At 45.1% G+C, this 22,694-nt stretch overlaps 1 protein-coding gene across 3 annotated transcripts in view; it reads right to left on the bottom strand.

The window, feature by feature from the left end:
* Positions 1 to 4,816: 4,816 nt before the first annotated feature.
* The window catches only part of LOC147613373 (uncharacterized), an 81,196-nt gene continuing 63,318 nt past the window's right edge, over positions 4,817 to 22,694 (bottom strand). Inside the window, exons 3-12 of one of the 3 annotated variants that reach the window (XM_086782708.1) lie at positions 10,714 to 10,764; positions 10,539 to 10,603; positions 10,397 to 10,437; positions 10,218 to 10,306; positions 9,885 to 9,998; positions 9,720 to 9,797; positions 9,554 to 9,622; positions 9,388 to 9,462; positions 9,078 to 9,185; positions 4,817 to 4,952 (exon numbers count right to left, since the gene is read on the bottom strand). In XM_086782708.1, coding sequence (XP_086638834.1) covers positions 9,078 to 9,185; positions 9,388 to 9,462; positions 9,554 to 9,622; positions 9,720 to 9,797; positions 9,885 to 9,998; positions 10,218 to 10,306; positions 10,397 to 10,437; positions 10,539 to 10,603; positions 10,714 to 10,764 — 690 coding nt within the window. In that variant the 3' untranslated portion in view covers positions 4,817 to 4,952. Of the gene's footprint in view, positions 4,963 to 8,562; positions 8,950 to 9,077; positions 9,186 to 9,387; positions 9,463 to 9,553; positions 9,623 to 9,719; positions 9,798 to 9,884; positions 9,999 to 10,217; positions 10,307 to 10,396; positions 10,438 to 10,538; positions 10,604 to 10,713; positions 10,765 to 22,694 lie in introns of those variants that run through there. The other 2 variants (XM_086782709.1, XM_086782707.1) reach the window with 2 other exon arrangements.

The following is a 22,694-nucleotide window of genomic DNA, read 5'->3' as shown; positions in this document are numbered from 1 at the left end:
CTTTTGAGTTTGTGGATGAGACGTGTAATTATCTCTCTTCGTTGATGTTGATTTGTATTCTTTCTAGAGGTGGCACATCTTGACCATTGTATATTCCTTCAAAAACTATTTTGCATCGGTAAATTTGCATCAACTTATGCTCTCTTAGGGCTCTCTATACTACGTATATATTTTTGGATAATATCAAGCGAATTTAGTTGTATAAAGTCATAAACCCAAAGTTTTGCTTATAGTATATCTTAAGAATGCTCCTTCAAATGACGTTTAGTCACCTACGACCACTATTAATGGTGATTTTAACCATACAAGGTCAGTAAACCTTGTTTCAAAGACTATAAATATGAGCTTCTAAGAGCTGTTATGGATAAATATAAAAATATATGGATTTAAGGATATTTATTTACCTCTAATTGAGTTGCTTTCCTGTATACACACACGGAGCACTACGTTCATTTTGTTGCTCTCAAAATAGTGTCTCAGTTTGTTCATGGGAACTTTGGGCAATCTTTGCTTGTCTTTTGGCTCAAAAGGAGAGTGCTCACTTGGCAATGGCTCAATCTCTTCTAGTTGTTTGATGTGGATCTTTAGATTCTCATGCATACAATCAAATAAGTCTCTAAAAGAGAACTTATTGAGAATTGAACTTCCAAAGACAAGAAGGTGGTTAGGCATGTTATGTTCCTCGCCATATTGACCAAGACTTATGATCGTGTATGGGATACACATTGATTTCTCCCTTTGAGAGCGTGCCTCTAAAGGGGACAAAATGAAGTCGTCATCAATGACCTCAAAGAACATGGTGTGAAGACCCATTGAAGGTATGTTGTGGCCCTCCTCTCGATCCAGGACAATTACATCAAGTAATGTTTAGTTTGGTTTTATTAGTTTTGGAGCAAGGGGATCTAGGATTGGCTCTTTTCCAAGATCCTTCTCAAGGGAAATCACTAGTTCTAGTAAGGCTTGATTTTCATTATGAGGCTTCCTTTAACAATTCTAGAATTGGGTCTTAGTTGCACTGTCTTAGTTGCACTCAAGAAGAGTTGGCAATCATATTCATCCACTTGTTCAAGATTGGCTCCAATATAGCATGCATTTTCTTTACAATCTATCGAGCTTGCTTAGTGCCTTCTCCAACACTAGAGATTGGGATACTCCTTCAGCTTTTCAAGGATGTTAGAATAGTCTATGGATCCCTCCACCCCTATTTAGAGCTGGTTTGAGTTGGAGCTTTTTCATTGTCTCACCAACCAAGGCAACTTCGAAACTCTCATCAAAACCACTCTCTATAGTCATGACATCGTCGTCCTTGACAACTTGTCACAAGCTATATTTTTATGCATATTTCAAAGTTTTCTTCTTTTGGATATGATCCTCTAGTCTTTTTTTTTTTGGTTGTTTTACTTTCGAGGCTTCTTTAGCCGTCAAGGCTTGCACCTCATGCTTCTAGATAGGTTTCTTTGAAGTTGAAGATTGGGCTTTTTTCTTTTACACAATCTTGGAAACTTCCTTGGCCACTATCCTTGATTTTTCTTGGAGCCACAACATTAAGGGGAAGGTCAATTGCTAGTTTCTTAGGACAATCCTTGTATGCTCAAATCCACACTTGTAGCATGTTTCCCCTATAAAGGACAATGTTCAAATCCGGCAACATAAGAATTAGAGCGCTTGGCATTGGGAGTTCATCAACAACATGGTGTGGGCCTCTGCAATGCAATCGTTAAAGTGGTGACCTACACGTCATGTTGTTGAGGTCTCTTGTTCTACGGGCTCTCTCTATTTGGGATACCCAAATTGGTCTTATTGCTCATAAGACTCATGGCTTTCCTATTCTAGGCACTTGTAATCGGCCGGTAATAATAAAAAGTATTGTTGAACTAGCACGGTTCTTAGTCAAATACATTGAGGTGGTAATACCTAAGGTGGAAATGGCATGGTCAACAATGTGTACATACCTCTCGACTTGTAGAATTGGCATGACGTTCGATGCCTGTTATGCAACATTCAAAGGTGCTAGTAGAGCTAAACGCTGCCTAGGTGCAAGAAGCATAGGACATTGTCTATGGTTCCACCTTTGCAGGTTTCTTTGGCTGAAGTGTCATGATTCCTGTACAACAGCACACTACAGTGGGACTCTTGGTCTCAATGGGGACACTCAGTGCTTGTATGGTTTTGAACGAAAAACCACACACCAAATTATAACTCTTTGTGGGTATAAGTGAGGATGGAATTCTTTGAGATTGTTCCCGCCAATGTTGGCTAAGACGGTTGAGCATATTTTTTTCCAACTCATTGATGCTCGTGTCCTTGACTAGAGCACCTTCTTGCTTGGGTTGCACCTCTCGACATGGATGCTTTGGAGGATGTACCTCTGAGCTCTTGAGTGTGATGGATAATTTCCCACATCTTGGTCCTAAAAGTTGTCTACTATGTCAAATGCCTAGTGGTAGTATTCGTCAAACACGTAATGTCTAGACGAAGTTTGTTGATATTCAACCCAATTAGAAATGATGAGATGAGCGACTCATGTCAAGCCTTTCTTGTAGATTGCATCTCATGTGGAGATACTTTGCTTTAGCGATATAATCTCTCTTGGTTTTTCCATTCACCTGCTTGAGCTTGTAGATTTGAGCAATGGGCTCCATTTTGCTCCACTTAAAGAAAAACCAACAATGAACGTTTGTCGAAGGACCTGATAGGTGGTTTTTCCCAACAGATTTAGGGATCTTTCTTGCACCACTTGGAGAGAATCCAACAATGAATGTTTGTCAAAGGATCTTATAGGTGGCTTTTTCCAATAGATTTAGGGATCTAAACCACCGACCGACTTTGCCTTCAAGGTAATGAATAAAATCACTCATCTTTGTATGGTCATCAACTCTCCTCAAAGATTCAAAGACTTGATCAGATTTTTCCAAGTGCTAAACATGATTTTCGTCCCATTAAATTTGGTTATCAGCTTAAAGATATGGAGTAGCTTAGTTCATCCTTGTTATGGGGATCTATGCAAGGTGCGATTATCATGGGAATTCCCCTTCTACTTCCCTTTCTATATTTAACATGTATTCAGATGTTCTCATGGGAAATGGGACGTAGGGTTGTGGTTGTGCATGTAAATCTACGCTAGGATTTGAGTTTTCATGCCCACAATGGCACATGTTCTTCGTCAACCTGGTCCAAAATTTTCAAGTGATCATCTGCTAGGGATTTAATAGGGGCTTTTTTTCCTTACGGATTTCTACTTTGAGGTGTAATTCCCTAGAGCTAGCTCTGCTCCCAACAGAGTGTAGATTCTATATTTTTTTTTCCAAAGTGAACATTGTGCTAAGGTGTGGTTAACCATTCTGTGTTGTATATGGTGGTGGCACTTCTTGCGCTCTGCTCACTTCTGAAGCATTTTTTATTTTATGTTACCTTTCTCTTCTGTCATTGGGCCAGGTTTTGGGCTTGCTAGCCTAGGCTACTCAGGGATAGTTTGGGATCTGTTATGTGCGGAGCACTAGGGAATTACGAATTGTCTCTAAGTGCTCTGAATTGAGCAAAATCTTAATGCTCTTGCTTCCGATCCTAATCCAAGACTAGAGATTCTTCCAAAGATAGGATGCAAGAACACCCTTTTCATGAAGGTCATTGTACTATTGACTGAGCCAGTAGGTGAACTTGAGATTGCTTGGGTTGTGGGATTTCCCATTTTTGGGTGCTCATTGAGCAGACTCCTCGCTCGAGGTAGTCTTGATGGAAGCTTGCCTTCTTAGAAGTAAGCACTCTATTGAGTGTTGGCAATTGATAAGACCAAAGGTTGGGTGGGTTTTAATAAGTGTGGTTAGCTGCACTACAGCATGTGGGTTAAAGCCTAGGACCTCACTGACGAAATCTCGAAAAAATCACTTTCCTCACCCATGAGCAAAGCTTACTCATGTCGATTTGAAATTGCTTGTACACATATTTGGTCGTACAATGGTTTTGATGATTCATGGGTAAAGTTGAATCCAATGGGTTTGATCATATACGTAGTGAAGACTGGTTGGCTGTACAGCAGGTTCAAAATATGGATTTTCTAGCAAACAGAGGTGGTTGCAAGTTGAAACTGAGAAGAGGCGGCGGCCAGATGTTCATTCGTTGCCCCTGATGAGAAATGTAGTGGGTCAGCACATGACAAGCAAGCTGGGCATAGACAATGTGCTCGGGAGCAGATGACAAAATGCCGGCAATGGTTAGGGCAGGTGGGCACGAGAGGTCTCAGGTGGTCAAAATCTGTGTTCGTCCGGGAAGGCCAACAAGGGCGGTGCTCTGCCCAGGAATGCGGTGACTCAGCTGCAGTGTTTTCCGCCCTCCCCCCACAGCCCTAGTCCGTCTAGTCGGATGAGCAGCCAGCTCATCCCAACGAGGCTGGCACAAGCTCCACCGGCGGTGCCGGCAAGATGGCAGAGCAACTGGTGGAGGTGGTGCCACTGGGAGGGATGCAGTCGGTGGCGAAGTCACATGCTGAATACTGGCAGGTGTGATGACAGTGGACGACGAATAGCTCTACCAGGGGTGGCGGTGAAAACCCTAGAATGAGCTCTGATACCAAATGTGTGATCTAGGCAGCTATGGGGGTCGTCTACAAGGACAAAATGACCTATGAGACCAAAAGATTACATCATGTCCATGGAATACATCATCATGGGTACTAAAAATAAAAGAAAGGAACAAGAGTTGAAATGCCAAAGCTAATCCCAATACAAAGAGCATCAAGCTCTCACATCACCCTAAAATATCCCGCATAGGGTGCTCCATCATCATACCCAATGTAGTAAAGCTGAGCCGGCAGGAGAAAGTCCTATGGTGGTGGGAAATATGGCTCTGATCCTCCTGTGGTGACAGCGAGCGTGGGTGGGGACCATGGGGTCGGAGGCATCAGGCTCTGCATAGCTCGATAGCTCTGTCTAGTGTCACTCCTCTCGGCCGGGCTCCTGCATCAACCTAGAGTGGAGAAGAAGAAGAATAATAAGCTATATTAACGTCTTGCAAAAGACCAAATGGGTCTATGAGACAAAAGGTGTACAACGTGTCCATGGAATCACATGATGAAAAGCATGCAACTTTGTACTCGGCCTCTGTCAATGAGAGTACAACAATGGGTTGTTTCTTGTTGATCCAAAAAATTGTTGGGATCAAGGTATTTCTTGTGTGTGTGTGTGTGTGTGTGTGTGAACCACCTACTAGAGAGTAGTAGTGTCTTGTCTGCGTGTGAACCACCTCCTAGAGGGGTATCAAATAATATCTACATATTTGTGTGTGAGTGACATAAGCAGTGATGTCAGGAGGCAACCTTTGTACCCTATAAAGGTGCATGTACTCATTGAAGAAAAAATATAATACATTCACATCAATATCACTTATGTCGTGTATTGTCTTCTCACTCTAGCTCTCTTTCTCTCTCTATCTCAAGTGACTGCTTCATCGCAGTAGCCATGGCTGTGGTTTATGACCCTCCATAGATGTGTAAACCCTGGCCTGTGCACTGCTATTTTAATAATTGGTATCAGAGCCTAGGTGTACCTATTGGTAGCTATCACTTGTGTGCAACGTTCACGACAGACCTCTGTTCATGTAACTTCTAGTCGACTACCTACTGTCCATCGTCAACTATCTGTGCATACAATCACGCATACTGTTGTCGTGTCCATTCTAGCATTGCCCTGTTAGAACTCATCTCCTGTCTATACATATACACCGGGGCCTCTGTTGTGGGTGTGCCCGCCCTTGTTAGGTGTTTTCTCATTTTTCCCCACTCTCCATAATTTTTCCCCATTTTTCCCTATTTTTCCATGGCTTGGGTGGCTGCCCTGTGATGGCAGGAGGACCAAGTTGCTGGCCGACTGCATCAGTATGCATGTGTTCATATTCTCGTGCAAGCCGACTGTTGTGATCTAGTCGTGGACTTCTCAGATGCAGGCCGACACCTTTTCTGCTGGCGGACTGTTCACATATGCTGGTCATGGGTTTTCTTGTCCTGTCGGTTGTCCTTGATGCAGGCCGACTGCATGTTTGGGGCCATATAAAATGGCCCCATTGCCCACATGCCATTACATCATGTTTTTTGGGATTTTCCTTGTGTATATAGAGCAGAGTTACACGCCTCTCTCTCTCTCTCTCTCTCCATTGCTGTATTTTTTCTGCACTTGCTCTTGTGTTCTCAGATTTTGTCTTCATCTCCGCTGCATATTCTAACATGGTATCAGAGTCCTAGGCTCTTGATGGATCTTGGGAATTGTGTGAGCAAGAGGTGGACTTTTGTGTTGCTGATTGGTGGACTGTTTTGGACTGTTCGGGAAGAGGAGAAGCAAGAGAAAGGCGGGCTGATTTGCTGGACAACCACTTGCAGGTTTAAGTTCTTCTTTGTTCCCAGCCACCCACCCTTTTCAGTTACATCCCCGCAATGGCAGATCTGCTTGAGATGGCTGAGAGACATGTGAAGATCCCGACACTCCCCTCGTTCCCAGTGGACTGTCAGTTGGACGGGAATAACTACGGCATCTGGAAGGTAATGATGGAATCTGTTTCTGGAGTCTTATGACCTTGCTGACTTCATTGTTGTTGGGATTCCACGGCCGGAGGTAGAGGAAGGGGAGTTACCGTCGATTCGAAAGGACCACATGCACAGTTGTGGGATCGTGTCAATGCTAGGGTCCGTTCATTCATCTTCCTCAACTGCACACCGCAGGTAATCAATCATATAAAGCATATGACGCTGGCCAGAGGTATATGGCAGCATTTGTCTTCTCTTTATAATAGGGTATCGCCCATGAAGAGGATTTCCTTGAAAGTACAGATGCGGGTTATGAACCTTGCAAAGTCATCAACGATGCGGAAGCACATTAACAAGCTGCAGGCTCTTTAGCAGGAAGTTCTTCAGGCTGGGAAGGAGATATCGTCGGAGGATATAGCCATAACGTTGCTGTCGCATTTGTCCTCTCAGTACTCAGCATTCTACTCGTCTTTGATTACCAGCGGCAGGCTCAGCACCATCACTCGGGAGGAGCTTGTGCCTATGGTCTTGGACCAGAAGGAAAGATTCTCGAACCCTCCACAGGGCGGAGGTTCGGAGGCCTTAACTGGGCAACAATCGAAAGGCCGTAACAAGAGCAAAGGGAAGGCTTCATCGGAGAAGTCTTCTAGGAAGAAGTCCGACTAAGACCGCGAGAAACTGAAGGCAAAGAGGACCTGTAATGATTGTGGCGAGAAGGCCACTATTGGAGGCAGTGTCCGAAGCGGAACACCAAGAAGGGTGAAGAATCCTCAGCAACAACCGTGAAGACTACAACATTTGTGCACCTGGAGGTGATAGACACCGATGTTTCATTTTCTTCGGGCATGGAGGAGATTGGAGGACTCGCCGCTACGGATACTCTTGAGTGGATTCTAGACAGTGGTGTCTCATTGGATAAATCTGACCCCCAGAAGGCTGCTCCATACATCAAGGCTGGTGCGAACCCTTCCGCCTGGGCTCCTCCGAATATGCTTGGAAGCACTGATTTTCTGATGTTTGTGGAGACAGGCCAAGAGTAGGGCATAATCCAAAATTGAAAGGGGAAAGATGAAAATTTGACAAATTTAGAAGGAAAAATAAAATAAAATTGAGGGTCAGAGACAGATTAACAAGGGGTTTTTATGATGATCTGAAATTTTATTTTTTTTTGTGCAGGCTAAGATTAGGGCAAAGAGAGTTACGTGGGCTATGCAACAACAAAGAGAGAGAAAAGAGAGTGTAGAGAAGATAGAGAGAAAGAAAGAAAGAAAGAAGGTTATATTAAACGTCTTCAAAAGACCGTAAGGTCTATGAGACATAAGGGATTACAAAGATTAGTGTTTTAAAAAAATTGGTAAACAGAAAATTGGTTAAAATGCTGCCTAGCTAAAGCCTCAAGGCTTTGGGCCTTGGGGCTTTAGCTCAGCAACTTTTTTTGTCTTTGGGCCTTGGGGCATGTGCACATCATGTAGCTGGTGTGTCCATGCCGTCCACATCTACATCTATGAGGAGGGGACTAGTTTGCATCAAGGAGAGAGAGGGTGCAGAGGGGTTGTTATGCAGGCATGGTGGGCAGCAAGGAGAGAGGAAATGGGCAGCGAAGAGAAAGAAGGTGCAGGAGGACTGTTACACGGGCATAGTGGGCAATGAAGAGAGTGTGTGCAGGCAGACTGTTACATGGGCATGGTGTGCTGCGCGAAGAGAGAGTGGGGGCAGTGGAGAGAGAGAGAGAGAGATGGCCAAACCCTAATTTTGCACAGTACAGAAGATGGCAAAACTTTATTTTCGCACAGTACAGTAGATGGAAAAACCCTAATTCGTGCAGCAGAACGCATGGCGAGAGAGAGAGAGAGAGAGAGAGAGTTGTGAGTTCATAGACTGCATGGGAGGGTGGACACATGGGTTGACAATCACAAAAGAAAGTTCATGGATTGTATGGAAGTGTGGACACACGGAGGTGACAACCACAAAAGAGAGATGCTTAATGGAAAAACAAAGATGGCTGGGTGACATTCAAGCAAACAGGACATAATTAGAAAATATCAAAGATATGACACTCTGTAACCACTTGTATTTTCCTGGTTCTCAAGAAACCTTTGCTTCATGACCAGGGACAATCAGCACCCATTGAATGGCCTCAGCTTTGCCAAGACAATGATTACATATTGACCTCATGATCTTAAATATCTTTCACACTAACGCTTCTCCCCAAAAAGCCTAGCTAAAGTAGCTAAAATGCAATCATGGGGTAACTTTCTCTTGACCATTCACTAATGGCCCTACTTTTTGTGAATCCCCTTCAACCTAACAGCTTTTTACACCACTCTATGAGCAGCCTGTTTCTTTCTACTATTGCTTTCTTTGAATTGAGAAGCCACATCAGATCAATTACATAACCTTTTTTTTGGAAGCGCTCAATTTTTGTCCTGGCCAATATGCTGGCTTTCACACAAAAAATGATGCTGTGAAGATTATGATCACTGCAGGTTTATTATGGCCCCCTTCAAGAAAAGCCATCAGAAACATATATGCAGTAAAATCCGCTGGTTCTACGAAGATGGCATACCTAGTCTTTATGGCATCCCAAAGAAAACCTGCGGTTCTTGATACGACCCTTCAAAGCTAGAGCCAAAACATCCAATTCTTCAACAAACCATAACTCCTTAACCATTGCCTGTCAACCATTCAATGTTCAATGAGGTTTAAGTGGAGGGCATTATTAGATTCCACTAAGCTATACTTGAATAAAACTACCAGTTGGGCTTCAAAAGAAGCAAAAGATGCTCAAAACCTCAAAGCAGGCTAGATTGCAGTTGCACACATTCTTGCCAGACCCTAATCTCAGAAAACATGTCCATAGTAGGGGATGAATGCACCTTATATTGGTGTAATTCTTTGTTCAGCTCTGAAACCAGCTGTTGAAACAGAGAAAGTGAACCCTCCATCGAATCCTAGGAAGAAAAACCACTCATCAAAGCACATTTCATACAGCAAAGAAAACGAATTTCATTGAAAATAATGCATTAAGATGATTTTCTGGACCTCTTCTTGAGTTGCTTTCAAAGATCCCAATAGTCTTGCAAAAGATGTGTGGAGCATCACCTCATTGTACTATGCCAAATCATCAAGGTGTAAGAAGCTGGAGTGACCAAGCAATTTAGCACTCTAAAGATTCATACTATTTCAGGTCCAAGGGCAGTTAAATTACAAGTTGCTTTGCAGGTGCGTGAGGAAGAGATTTTTGCAATTCTCTTCGGATGATGGCCGGATCTGTTCCATTCAAAACCTGCACTAAAAATAGGCACCACCAGCTCACTTGGAGCCAACAAAGGAGATATTGGCATGACTTGCTTACATAAAGCAAAAAACCTACCTGCCAACAACCAAGCAGCACACCAGTCGATGTCAAGACCACCCTCTCTAGAACAATGGAGAGCTCACAGCATCGGCTCGCCACAATTTCCACCTCTCTTGCCTCCACATCAATCTTTGTCATAAGTCATCCAAACACATGCAGCCCCACAGTCAATCTCCTATAGTCTCCAATTTGTATTATAGAATATGTGAACAAGATCCATAGCCTAGTGATGGAAGTGAGGGCTGCCACTGCAGGGACCCAAGGATCAAATCCATCTTAGCCTACAGCCATGGTGCGGTCTGTATCTATAAATAAGTCTCTCTCAAACAAAGAACAAAAGTATTTCACCTCAAGTGGTGTTGCCATTACAGGGTCTAGATGATGGGATGCATGGAACATGCTGAAATGATAGAGGTTCGGATCTTGATACCAGACTCCTGCAGAAGGTTTCCCCACGACCTTTAAAGGAGTTAGTTTATACCATGTCATTTAAGACACCACAACAGTAGTAGTTGACACCACCTTACCTGTTGGAAAATGAGGAGCAAGAATCCTTCTTACTATAACCCTGTGTTGTTACAGTAGAATATTGAAAAGTTAGTATTTTTCTGACACGTTTTCCATACAGTGTGCAGTAATCTCAATATCTGGTGTTCTCTGAGAACATACGAGATGGGCTTGGCATAACTAGGGTCAAGATATAAAACAGTCGCTCGAACTGCAGGATCTGCGGGCTGTTCAAAAGAACCAGGTTGGGGATTCTTGAGTGCAAGTTGAATAACAGCGACGACCACACTTTCTCAACTCGAAAAGCTACCCTATGCACTCCTAAGCTTTGGAGTACCTTCAAAATAGGCTGCACATTTCCATCCTTAACAATAAAGATGTCTGAGAGCTGTAAGAAAGGACCAAAAACTTTGAGTCAAAAGCAATGCCACCTGAATAAAGAATTTCAAGTCTACTATGCATTAAACCTCATGGAAATTAAAAAATGAAACTAACTTTGAATCTTTGTGCGACATGCATTTTACTTTTTATTTGTCATGGTTAATACAAGACCTGTTATCTGTATGGTGATACGAGAATCAAAGACTTAGATTTGTTGTCGTAACAAGAAAGATTTTTAACATCAATATTTATGTCGCTAATTCATTGCTTTAACATATTTATATCTGAAAGACCAACACCAACCATGTAAAAGCTTTCCGCAGCTGAGTACATACATGATGTTACATGCCGAAGCTTAAAGACTTGTCAGTTTTGCTTATAGAAGTGCATTTTTGCATGCAAGAGGGATTGACAAGAGAGATAAAGAGAGAAGTGCACAGTACACGGGATTGGGTTGGAGGTCCCAATACCCACTGAAAATCACCAACCATGGATGGGGTATTTGCTTTACTGCTGCAATACAGGAATAATGCAATTGTCTGGGGCTGAATCTGCCCAAAAACAGGAACTGAACCGATCTGCGTTTTCCTGAGGCTATACTTGGCATAGTAGGATCTAGATTTTTCAGCTTGTATAATCTCAGAGTCTGAGATCTTAGCTTTCAGTTTTTAGTTTTAGTTTACTGTTGCTTTTTCTTATTTAGTCCATGACAAGATTTCATGGACAATATGTACACATCATTTTGGTCTCATAGACCCTTTGGGTCTTTTGAAGACGTTAATATAACTTACTTTCAGTATTTCTCTCTCTCTCTCTCTCTCTCTCTCTCTCTCTCTCTCTCTCTCGCAACTTGCCCGGAGATGACCTCACACTCTCGCAACTTGCCCACATGAAAGAAGTTATGCCCGAGATAAGGGCAGCCCGAGAGAAAGGGAAAGTGGCCTTCTATAGAGATGGTAGAGTGGTGATTATGGAGAGGCGCTCTTCATGACGGCGCGAGACCTATGGGACTACACTCAAAGTTGCTACTTGGAATTGTAATGGATCTCTACGCCTTGATGTAGGGGCTTTTGAGGATAGTCTCACTGGGAGGGACATCATCTTCTACTGTGAGACGCATCAGGCTCCTGGACAGTCCATGCCACATGTTAATGGATACCGATGGGAGACAGCTTGTAGACAGGAGACTCGTTCAGAGCATAGAGGACGGGGCTCAGGAGGAGTGGCAGTATTGTTTAGAGAGGAGCTACAGCCACTGATACATATAGTCCGCAGAGATGAGCAGGCTAGGTACATGTGGGTTAGACTGAGGGCAGAGACCGGCAGATATCTCTACATTGCTATATGCTATTTTGCTCCTAGTACATCAGTGTATGCATCACCTAGCGGGCAGTCTCCCTTTTCTATTTTGGATGATGACATTTGGGAGTTCTCCAGGGATGGTGACATCATTCTCTTGGGGGACTTCAATGCCAGGACCGCCCATAACCAGACAGTATTTTATGATACCTCAGAGGAGATGTTGAGGGAGCTTGATGTTAGGGATATGGGCCTATCCAGACTCTCACAGGATGAGGAACATACAGTGTATGGGCGGTATTTGATAGACATGGGGACTGCACATGGATTGGCCATCCTGAATGGCCTACAGAGATTCCCGACATCGGGCGGTTTCACTAGCTTTCCACATCGGCATGGTGCTAGTACAGTGGACTATGTTATGGCTCAGCCCAGTCTCATTCCCTCTTTTCAGGATTTTATGGTAGGCACTAGGCCGGTTGGAATAGCAGTGGACCATGCTATCTTGTCCTTCAGTTCAGCACCGCTCCATTGGGACAGGTCTCCACACACACTCGTTATACCTTTACGAGGGAGACTGACACCGTATACACGGATGAGATATACAGACGCCTATGTGCCGAGGAGCCGGGACGGCCATTAGATGAGCTCACTCAGATATTGATAGAGACGCTTCATGCTGCAGCATCAGAGGCATATCCCCATAGTCAGCCTACACAGAGACGATCTGGGAACATGCCCCAGAACAGTTGGTATGATGAGGAGTACAGAGAGATGAGGATCAGATTACAGAGAGAGGTGCTCATGGGTGTTACCACTCACAGACAGTCACGGATTACCTTCCGGCACCTAGTGCGACGGAAGAAGAGGGCTTATCTTGCTCAGTTAGAGAGGGATTTGTACCAGTTGTTTATGAGTCAGGACTCAGGCGAGGCATGGAGACTATTCCATGAGCATTCACCATCACCAGCCATTACCTCCACAGAGATTTGGGGTGAGTATGCAGCATCCCTGTACACAGCACCAGGACAGCCGCCCCTGCTAGCCCCATCGGAGCCATGCCCAGAGACGTGTGCTTTCTTTACTGCTGAGATGGTAAGGAAAGCTATTGACAGGATGAGGACTGGGAGAGCATATGATCATGATGGTTTGGTAGCAGAGCACTTTATTCATGCCAGAGATATGCTTGCAGAGCTTATTGCTATGATGTTTAACCGAGCCATGTGTGAGGGTTTTCCTGAGACTTGGAATATGTCCACAATTGTGCCTATCTTCAAGTCAGGAGATCCTATGCTTCCTGGGAATTATCGTACCATCATGATTGGTCACACATTGGCTAGATTATATGCATCTATTCTTGAGCAGGAGTTGAGTAGATGGGCAGAGAGAGAGGGCATACGTGCATCAGGGCAGGCAGGGTTCAGGAGAGGTTTCTCCAGTCTTGACCATATCTTGACACTCAGAGCTATTATTGAGGAGGGCAGATTCTATGGCAGGAGGATTTATTGTTGCTTTGTGGATTTCCGCAAAGCTTTTGACACAGTACCGAGAGCCAGACTGATGCGCAGACTACAGGAGATGAGAGTGCCCACAGAGCTGATTTGGGGAATCATGGCTTTATACAGGACAGTTGTGGGGCAGGTACGTACTACCCAGGGTATATCTGAGATGGTTCACTCCACTATTGGGGTGAAACAGGGCTGCCCCCTTTCCCCCACCTTATTTGGGATGTATGTGGATGAGGTTTCGGACTATGTAGAGCGGGAGGGTGACAGAGGAGCACAGCTAGCAGGGACATGGATTCCGCTGTTATTGTATGCTGATGATATTGTGCTGATCTCAGATTCTCCAGAGGGGATGCAGCGTCATTTGGATGCATTGCACATGTTTGCAGAGGACAGTGGATTGTCTGTTAACCTTGGTAAAACCAAGGTGATGGTGTTTAACACCACAGCACAGTGGGTCAGGAGGTCAATGCCCACCTTTACATATGGTCAGGAGACAGTGGAGTATACAGATGCATATACTTACCTTGGTGTGGTTTTTAGTGGCCCACTATTTTCCTTGAGGAGAGCAGCGGAGACCAGATTGACCAGAGCTTATGCAGCATTGGGGAGACTAGAGAGGATGTGTTCGCAGGTTCAGTTTCAGGAACCTCGAACAAAGCTCTGGCTCTTTGACACTTTGGTCACTTCAGCCATGCTGTATGGAGTGGAGATATGGGGACCCTCAGTGGATCACCACAGCCGAGCTGGTAGCACTGATGGATGGAGACGTATGGAGAGGTCCTTGGTTTCTATGATTTCCCGGATGATTAGGGCCAAGGCCTCCGTACCACATGATATTATCCGTGCAGAGATGGCTGCCCCCCCATTGGTAGTAGAGGCACTCACTCGATCAGTCTCCTTTATACATAGCACTTGGGCTCTCCCTAGAGACAGATATGCTCGCTTAGCCCTGGAGTCTTCACGACAGTTGGCATCACAGGGAGACGGATCATGTTGGTATGCACAGATGACAGCTTGGTTCCAACTGCATGGCTTTAGTATGGACAGGCTACCTCCATTTCAGTACTCCTTGGATGCACCCTCCCTCTCTCTCACACGGGCAGAGATTACCAGACTTATCAGGCAAGACTTGACTCAGCTGGACACTAGGAGGACATGGATACAGCCGACACACGAGCTTGGTACGAAGATGGCTTTCTATAGAGATCATCTTCTCCAGCTCACGGAGGATGGGTTTGTGATTAGACCCAGCTACATGGATACTCATCTTTCTCATGGGGTACGGTGTGCTATTGGTCAGATGCGCACATCCTCACACCAGCTAGAGATTGAGACTGGCAGATTCAAAGGAGTACCAGCTGAGGCCAGGATTTGTCAGCTGTGCCAGATGGAGCCAGAGACAGAGTTACATTACATATGTCACTGTCCAGTATATTATGAGATACGAGGCCGTTTTCACTGCCTGTTCAGAGAGGGCTTTGGACCACTTTCTAGAGTCATGAGATACCAGGATCAGAGATGCCTCGGATTGTACTTGCTGGAGCTGCGTAGACATAGAGAGGGTCTCCTGAGAGGGAGGGGATCAGAGAGGGAGAGACACCTACAGAGGCAGATTACAGACTTCTTTCGACCACAGATTGAGCAGTCAGGTCAGCAGGCATTGCAGCTAGCCCCAGAGTACAGCCGCACCAGAGGTACACTGATTGATCGGGCTATAGAGCTGGGGCGGTCCAGGCGCCCCAAGATGAGAGGCCCATCTCGACACCGGCGGAGACTACAACAGAGGATCAGGACCATACTAGCACGGCATGGGAGACGTCCAGTCAGAGTACTCACCATGGAGGACATTGAGGATATCCGCCATCGAGCGATGAGAGACATCTTTGGATAGTGATGTGTATGATGCTTACCTTTGTTGCTGGAGTTTTCCTCCCAGATGTTATCCATTAGGAGCTCCTGGTACCGTATTTTTCCTCATAGTTGTTTCAGTTTCAGTTAGTTGTTTAGTTGTTTTTAGCTTTCCTTACACAGACATTGTATCAGATCCACTAATTGTTGTAACCTTTTTGGTCTCATAGGTCATTTTGGCCTTTTGAAGACGTTAATATATCATTTCATTTCATTTTCATTTTCTCTCTCTCACAGACAGGATTTGATCCAAAAGCACACCAGGGAGACTTGGTCGTCGGGTCCCCTTCCCACCAAGATGCAGTACTACAAAGATCATTTCCTTAGCTTCACAGAGGATGGATTTGTTAGACAACCAGGCTACATCGATGTACACATGTCCTCACGCTATGAGGGTGACTATTGGTCAGATCAAAGTTTCCTCTCACACTCTAGAGATTGAGGCAAGGAGACAAGCACGGACCCCTAGAGAGGACAGAGTATGCAGATTATGCCATAGAGAGGTAGAGTCAGAGGAGCATTAAATATGCAGATGCCCTATATATTATGAGATCAGAGGGAGATACGACTGCTTGTTCAGAGAGGGTTTTGGCCCACTTAGCCAGGTGATGGAGTATCCTGATTAGAGATGCCTAGGCCTTTTCCTCCTTGAGCTACACCAACATAGAGAGAGGCTTCTATAGGTACAGAACCAAAGATCCCAGCCACAAATCATCAGCTTCTTTAGGCCTATCAGCGAGCCACATCCCCCTCCCCTGTATCATCTACCTCCCGACGAGGGCTCACACTACAAAGAGCCTCAAAGATCAGAGCTCCCAGGAGACCGCGACTACCCGGACGCAGACCACCACTACTCCATCAGGCCCAGTCTGCCCAGTTCCAGGCGTACATACCGACGCCACACACTACCATCTACTTCACACATGACATGGCAGACATATACACTGGCAGAGTAGAGGATGGGCTCCTACTCATGGATCCCTTGGCACCTATGGATACTATTACAGCCCAGCTGGCATCACTCCTACACACGGCTGCATTACAGAGCTTCCCACATCGTGTCCACTCAGGAGAGCCTGCGAGATCTGGGACTATGCCCCAAAACAGATGGTATGATGACGAGTGCAGAGCCCTATACTCACAGCTCCGCATACAGCGAGCCTTGGGAGCCATCACAGAGCAGGAGTCGAGGAGAGAGATGAGACTTACTCGCCGCAAAAGGCGGGCCTTCGCAGAGATACAGGAGCTAGAGATCTTTCATTTCTTCATGAGAAGAGATAGCCCTATCTCATGGCGGCACTTCAGAGAGCCCCGGACACCGACACCCATTGCAGACCCACAGACATGGCACACATATGCAGAGGGCCTATACCACGCCCCACAGCAACCACCTATACCTCAGCTAGCTTCTTTACCCACTCGATGGTAAAGGAAGTTATCCGCCACCTACAGCATGGACGGGCCGCTGACCATATGGACCTACAGGGTGAGCATCTCATATATGCACTAGATTCTTTGGCTCCTTTTCTTGCACACCTGCAGATATGACATGGGGCATCTATGCATTATATGAGCAGGTTTTTGGGCGAGTCAGATGCCCAGGAGGTATGTCCGAGACTATTGCTAGCACCATTGGTGTGAAGCAAGGATGCCCACTTTCCCCCACGCTATTTGGGTTATACATTGATGAGGTGGCTGACTTCATTACACGGGGAGGCGGAGATGGAGTTGATCTAGCAGGTACCTCAGTACATATTATGCTTTATGCTGATGATATTGTATTAGTGTCTGAGTCTCCAGGAGGTCTACAGCAGCATCTACATGCACTCGATGATTTCTGTGAACCTTGGGAAAACCAAGGTTATGGTCTTTCATACATCGAGACAGGGCAGGAGTCGGCTGACATTCACTCTCGCAGGACGCCAGGTGGAGGTGGTGACATCATACGTGTACCTAGGGGTTACCTTCTCTGCAACAGCCACGCGCCTCACCATGGGTTCAACAGCCAGAGCCAGATTGACACGGGGATATGCAACATTGGCTATGCTAGAGAGACAGTGCCACAAGGTGCATTTTCAGGAACGCCGGACGAAAGGGTGGCTATTTGACACATTAATCACACCGGCACTGATGTATGGAGCAGCGGTACAGGCCCTCATGATGGCACGCATGATACGCAGCAAACCGTCAGTACCTCATGACATTATCCGAGTAGAGTTTGCTACGCCTCCTATGATGGTAGAGGCCATATTCCAGACTATATGCCTGCTTGATAGATTCAGAGAGATGCCACAGGACAGATTGTCATACAGAGCTTTTGAGGCATCTAGACAGCTGGCTGAGGCAGGAGACAGAGGATCATGGTATGCATAGGTCACACATTGGTTCTCACAGCATGGCCTAGACATGGATCATCTACCACCATTCCAGTATGACAGGGATGCACCACATATCCGTCTCTCTCATAGTGAGACGAACAAAGTATTGAGATAGGACCTATGGTAGCTCTATACACAAGAGACATGGATATCACCTACACAGCCTCTTCCACCAAAGATGCTATACTACAGAGATCACTTCATGAGTATCACTGATGATGGATTTATAGAGAGGCCTAGATACATGGAGGGCTTTTTACCACACGCCTCCCGAGTAGCTATTGGTCAGCTTAGAGTCTCATCACATCGATTGGAGATCGAGACTGGCAGAGCAGCACGGATCCCCCGAGAGGAGAGGGTATGCAGATTGTGCAGAGAGGAGGTGGAGAGTGAGGAGCATTATGTATGCAGATGCAGAGCATATACAACCATCAGAGAGAGATATCCCATTTTATTCAGAGAGCCACATTCCCTACGCCAGATCTTTGAGGTAGCAGACCAGCGCATACTAGGGAGATTCATTCTAGACAAACAACGTCACAGAGAGACATCACTACAGGCTCAAACAGCTCCAGAGGGGGGACGACAGACACAGATTACTACATTTGTTCAGAGATCCACCCCACTCCCAGCCCCTACACAGCAGGGAATTACTCTCCAGAGAGCAAAGACACTCAGAGTCCGCAGGAGACAGAGGACACCTGGCTTTCGGACACCACGCCTATACCAGAGAGAGATGACAGAGATCAGAGCTTTGTTTCACAGAGAGGGTGCGAAGCGACTGGCTCGCTTCAGAGCAGACCCAGGCATGTTCTTCAGGGAGCTGTGGACACCCCCTTCATTGATGTATACCATTCTATACCCCCAATATGGTACAGGATGGAGCTAGCTAGGTTGCATATCATGATTGTATACTCCATGCATATAGCTGTGCATTCTCCTAGTAGTAGAGCTCCATCACCTCCCCCACTCATTGTACTTATTGCACACCCAGATTCAGCTTTTTTAGTTCAGTACTTTTTCATTTTGTTGGGATGACAGAGGATACCCCACACAGGTACACTGATTTGTCTCATAGGCCGAGTTCGGTCTTTTGGAAGACGTTAATAAAATCTTTCTTTCTTTCTTTCTCTCTCTCTCTCTCTGCCACCTTCCCATGCTGCAAAGCCTTCTACAGGCTACCCCCATGCTTGATATCCTTGATGGCCCCTCCTCCGACCAAGGGGTTAGCTCCATAGGCTGTATAATGATGACAATCCTTTTTGTATCATATGGCTCGAATTTGACATTCCCAACTCAAAGCTCTAGTCTTTGTTTTCTTTTGTACCATGATGTCTACACTATTGTATCATTTTTGGTCTCATAGACCCATTGGGTCTTTTGAAGACGTTTAATATAACTCTCTCTCTCTCTCTCTCTCTCTCTCTCTCTCTCTCTCTCTCTACCTAGCAAAGTAGGATCTAGATTTTTCATCTTGTATAATCTCAGAATCTGAGATCTTAGCTTTTAGTTTTTATTGTTGCTTTTTCTTATTTCATCCATGACGAGATTTCATGGACAAATATGTACACATCATTTTGGTATCACAGACCCTTTGGTCTTTTGAAGACGTTAATATCTTTCTCTCTCTCTCTCTCTCTCCCAACACCCGCCCTTGCTCGGGCCCCCAAGGGCCAAGGCAGCAACATAATCCTCTCTCTCTGAATGGGGCTCTGAAACTGCCCACCCAATTGTGCCCACCTAGTTGAATAGAATCCCATGAAGGTCAGGGAAATGGGATGGCCTATCCCAGCAGCTGAACAGTTTTTATCGGTTGGATGGAAACACACCTAAATGCATGCACGGAGAAACCAGTTCTGGGCTCACTACTCAAAGATGGCCGTAAGGAAATCCAAGAAATAATGGCGATCCAAGAGGACTCCTATGAGAAAGCATTGGAGGAAATGAAGGAAGCCCACGCCATACAGGTTGAGAAGCTCTCCAGTGAGGTGAGAGCAAGTGGAATGCCTCACATATGAGCTCAAAGAATGCCGAGGAGGAGGGGGAACTCACACACATGGAAGAGCTTACCAAGAGTATCGAGGCAAGGATTCAAGAGAATGCTGACTTAGTAAAACAGGAAGTCAAGAAGGAGTGGACAGCAAAGGTCAAGAAACATCGTGTCACGGGAACGGCAGAGGGTGGGTGGCTCACCCAAAGAAAATGCCTTGGAGCTGTGCAAGAAACTGAAGGTGGAAGGTTCCCCATTTGTGGATGAGGAAAGGATACCATCCGACCATGTCCACTTGTCCTCCGTTTGCCGGGCTTAGGGAGTCGCTAGGCATTTTTAGAAACCAGGGTAGCCTTGAAGGGGGAAGAGATCTACTTGGATGAGAATCTGACCCTGACACAGGTGGCACACAGGAAGGCCTCGATGGAGAAGATAATGACCCCGTAAGTGGACAGTATACCGAGATGGGAGAGTCATCATTACAGAGAGATGCCTCAAAATGTGAAAAGTAAATGTTTAAATGTGTAATGTTCAACTTTGCTACTAGGCCTTTGAGAAAGATTTTAAAATGTGAAGGGTTAAAAGACTAAGTTCCTACATGATGTAATGGGTGTGAAGCATTTATAATTTAAAGGGGTACAAATGTACACGAGTGGTATGTGATGCTGAAGGGCGCGTATGTTCACGTGAATCTTCAACTACTTCCTTAACAACAATGTAATCATGCAAATCTAATGATAATAGAATCATCATTCATCTCTCCTCTCCTGTGCATATACTTGAATCTGTGTGTCTTTAGTTATGTGAGGGAGGGCTTCAATTTCCGCCAGCATATTGGTATTAGAGCCTAATGGCTAATCGCCTGTTTGATCCTGGATAGAGAGATAGAATCGATAGTCGGATGAAAGAGGAATACAGGGAGAAAGAAAGAAGCATTCACGCGCTTGCTAATGTGAGAGAGAGAAGAAGAGTCCATGACTTGGTTGGCTGGATGTGAGCAAGGTGGATGAAAGAGGAATACAGGGAGAAAGAAAGAAGCATTCACGCGCTTGCTAATGTCAGAGAGAGAGAAGAAGAGTCCATGACTTGGTTGGCTGGATGTGAGCAAGGTGGCGAACAAAGTAACAAAGAAGGTCGAAGCCAATACAGCATGCACCAATTCGCTAAAAAGAAGCCATCGCCTCAACCTGTAGAAAAAGAAAAAATGGAAAGAAAAAAAAGAGGTTTATTAATATAACCTTAATATACAAAGGTTAATAAAACCTTTAAAAAAACGAGAAGCTCATCGTCATCGTCTACGCACAGTAGAAAGTGCAGACCTGCAAAGATAAGAGAAAGGAGGCCGCCCAGCAGTGCAAGAAAAAGAAAAGGGGGGGCTTTCTCATCAGCTTAGCAGCAAAAGGAAGCAAACCCGAATTTGCAGAGAGACAGAGAAAGAAAGAAGGGAAGTTATATTAACATCTTCAAAAGACCAAAAAGGTCTATGAGATCAAAGCGATGTGTTCATAGTGTCCATGAAATATTGTCATGGATGAAATAAGAAAAAGCAACAGCAAACTAAATCTAAAAACTGAAAGCTAAGATCGCTGAGATTAAATGAAAAATCTAGATCCTGTTATGCCATGTATAGGGTACAATAAGTGATGGGATATGGGATACAGTCGATCAACCCCGTATGTCAAGCAAGAGCCCATCCAGATGTCCATCATGGGTGGTACAAAAAGGCTAGAGATGTCGATAGTCTCCTGTGAGGATGAGGCTGCTCGATGATCTCCTGAATCCGGGGCTGATGAGCTAGGGGTGGTCGGGGTCCGACAGGACGAAGGACTCTAGCTCTCTACAGTGTGCATGCCCAATCTGATGTTCCTCCCATGGGCCTACTGCAAGGGCGCACTGTGGTATAGGCTCCCATATCCACTATGATAGACTCTTGTGCCTCCCTATCCTCCCCTCTAGGCTGGAAAAAACCGGTGATGGTAAGCTGAGAGGACTGTTGGGGGCATGGATCTCTGAGTAGTGACTCTCTGTGTCTGCTGAGCTCCAGTAGAAAGAGTCCAAGGCACCTCTGATCTGGGTACTCCATGATCCGGGATAAGAGTCCAAAGCCCTCTCTGAATAGACAGTAAAATTTCCCTTTGATCTCATAGTAGACTGGGCACTGGCAAACACAGTCCTCCTCTGACTCAACCCCCATTTGATATAGTCTACATGTCCTGTCCTCTCTGGGTATCCACTCAGCTCTGCCAGTCTCTATCCTCAGTCTATGGGATGATACCCTAAGCAAGCCAATGGCTATCCTCATAGCATGGGACACGAAGGCAGAGAGAGAGAAAAAAAAACAACACCTGTCGGCTTGCAGAAAGAAAAAAAAATGAAAGGTTTTGGTAATAACAAAATCTTAGTATTTTCTAAGGTTAGAAATCTTAACCAACATAAGAGTTTGTTCACATGCGGCAAATAGACTCAAAGGAAAATCACCATTTTCTGTTCAAAACTAAAGTACCCATATTCCCTGTGATCAAATCTGAAGCACAATTTACATACAAGTCAAATAAGGGTTAAAGAATTTAAGAAAAATGAAGCATTCAACATTAAGGATGCGTCTGTTGAAGCAATAAAACAAGTGGAAGATGAAGGCGAAGTGTTCAACTACATTCATGAAGTCAAAGGTCAAAGTCGGAAGCCCAAATGCAAAGTGAAAGTGGTGAATTTCAGCATTCATCATATTCAAAGTCAAAGCAAAGAAGTAAGTGAAGAAGATCTCGAAGAGATAAGAAGTGAAGACAAAGGTGTCAAAAGATGCAAGACGATATGTGGGGAGGAAAGCTCCTCGAATGTCATCCAATTCTAATAA

Source organism: Cibotium barometz, chromosome 44 (genome assembly GCF_041138505.1).
Source record: "Cibotium barometz isolate CiBa-2024 chromosome 44, ASM4113850v1, whole genome shotgun sequence".
Classification (NCBI taxonomy): Eukaryota; Viridiplantae; Streptophyta; class Polypodiopsida; order Cyatheales; family Cibotiaceae; genus Cibotium; species Cibotium barometz.
This window is presented reverse-complemented; position numbering and strand designations above follow the sequence as displayed.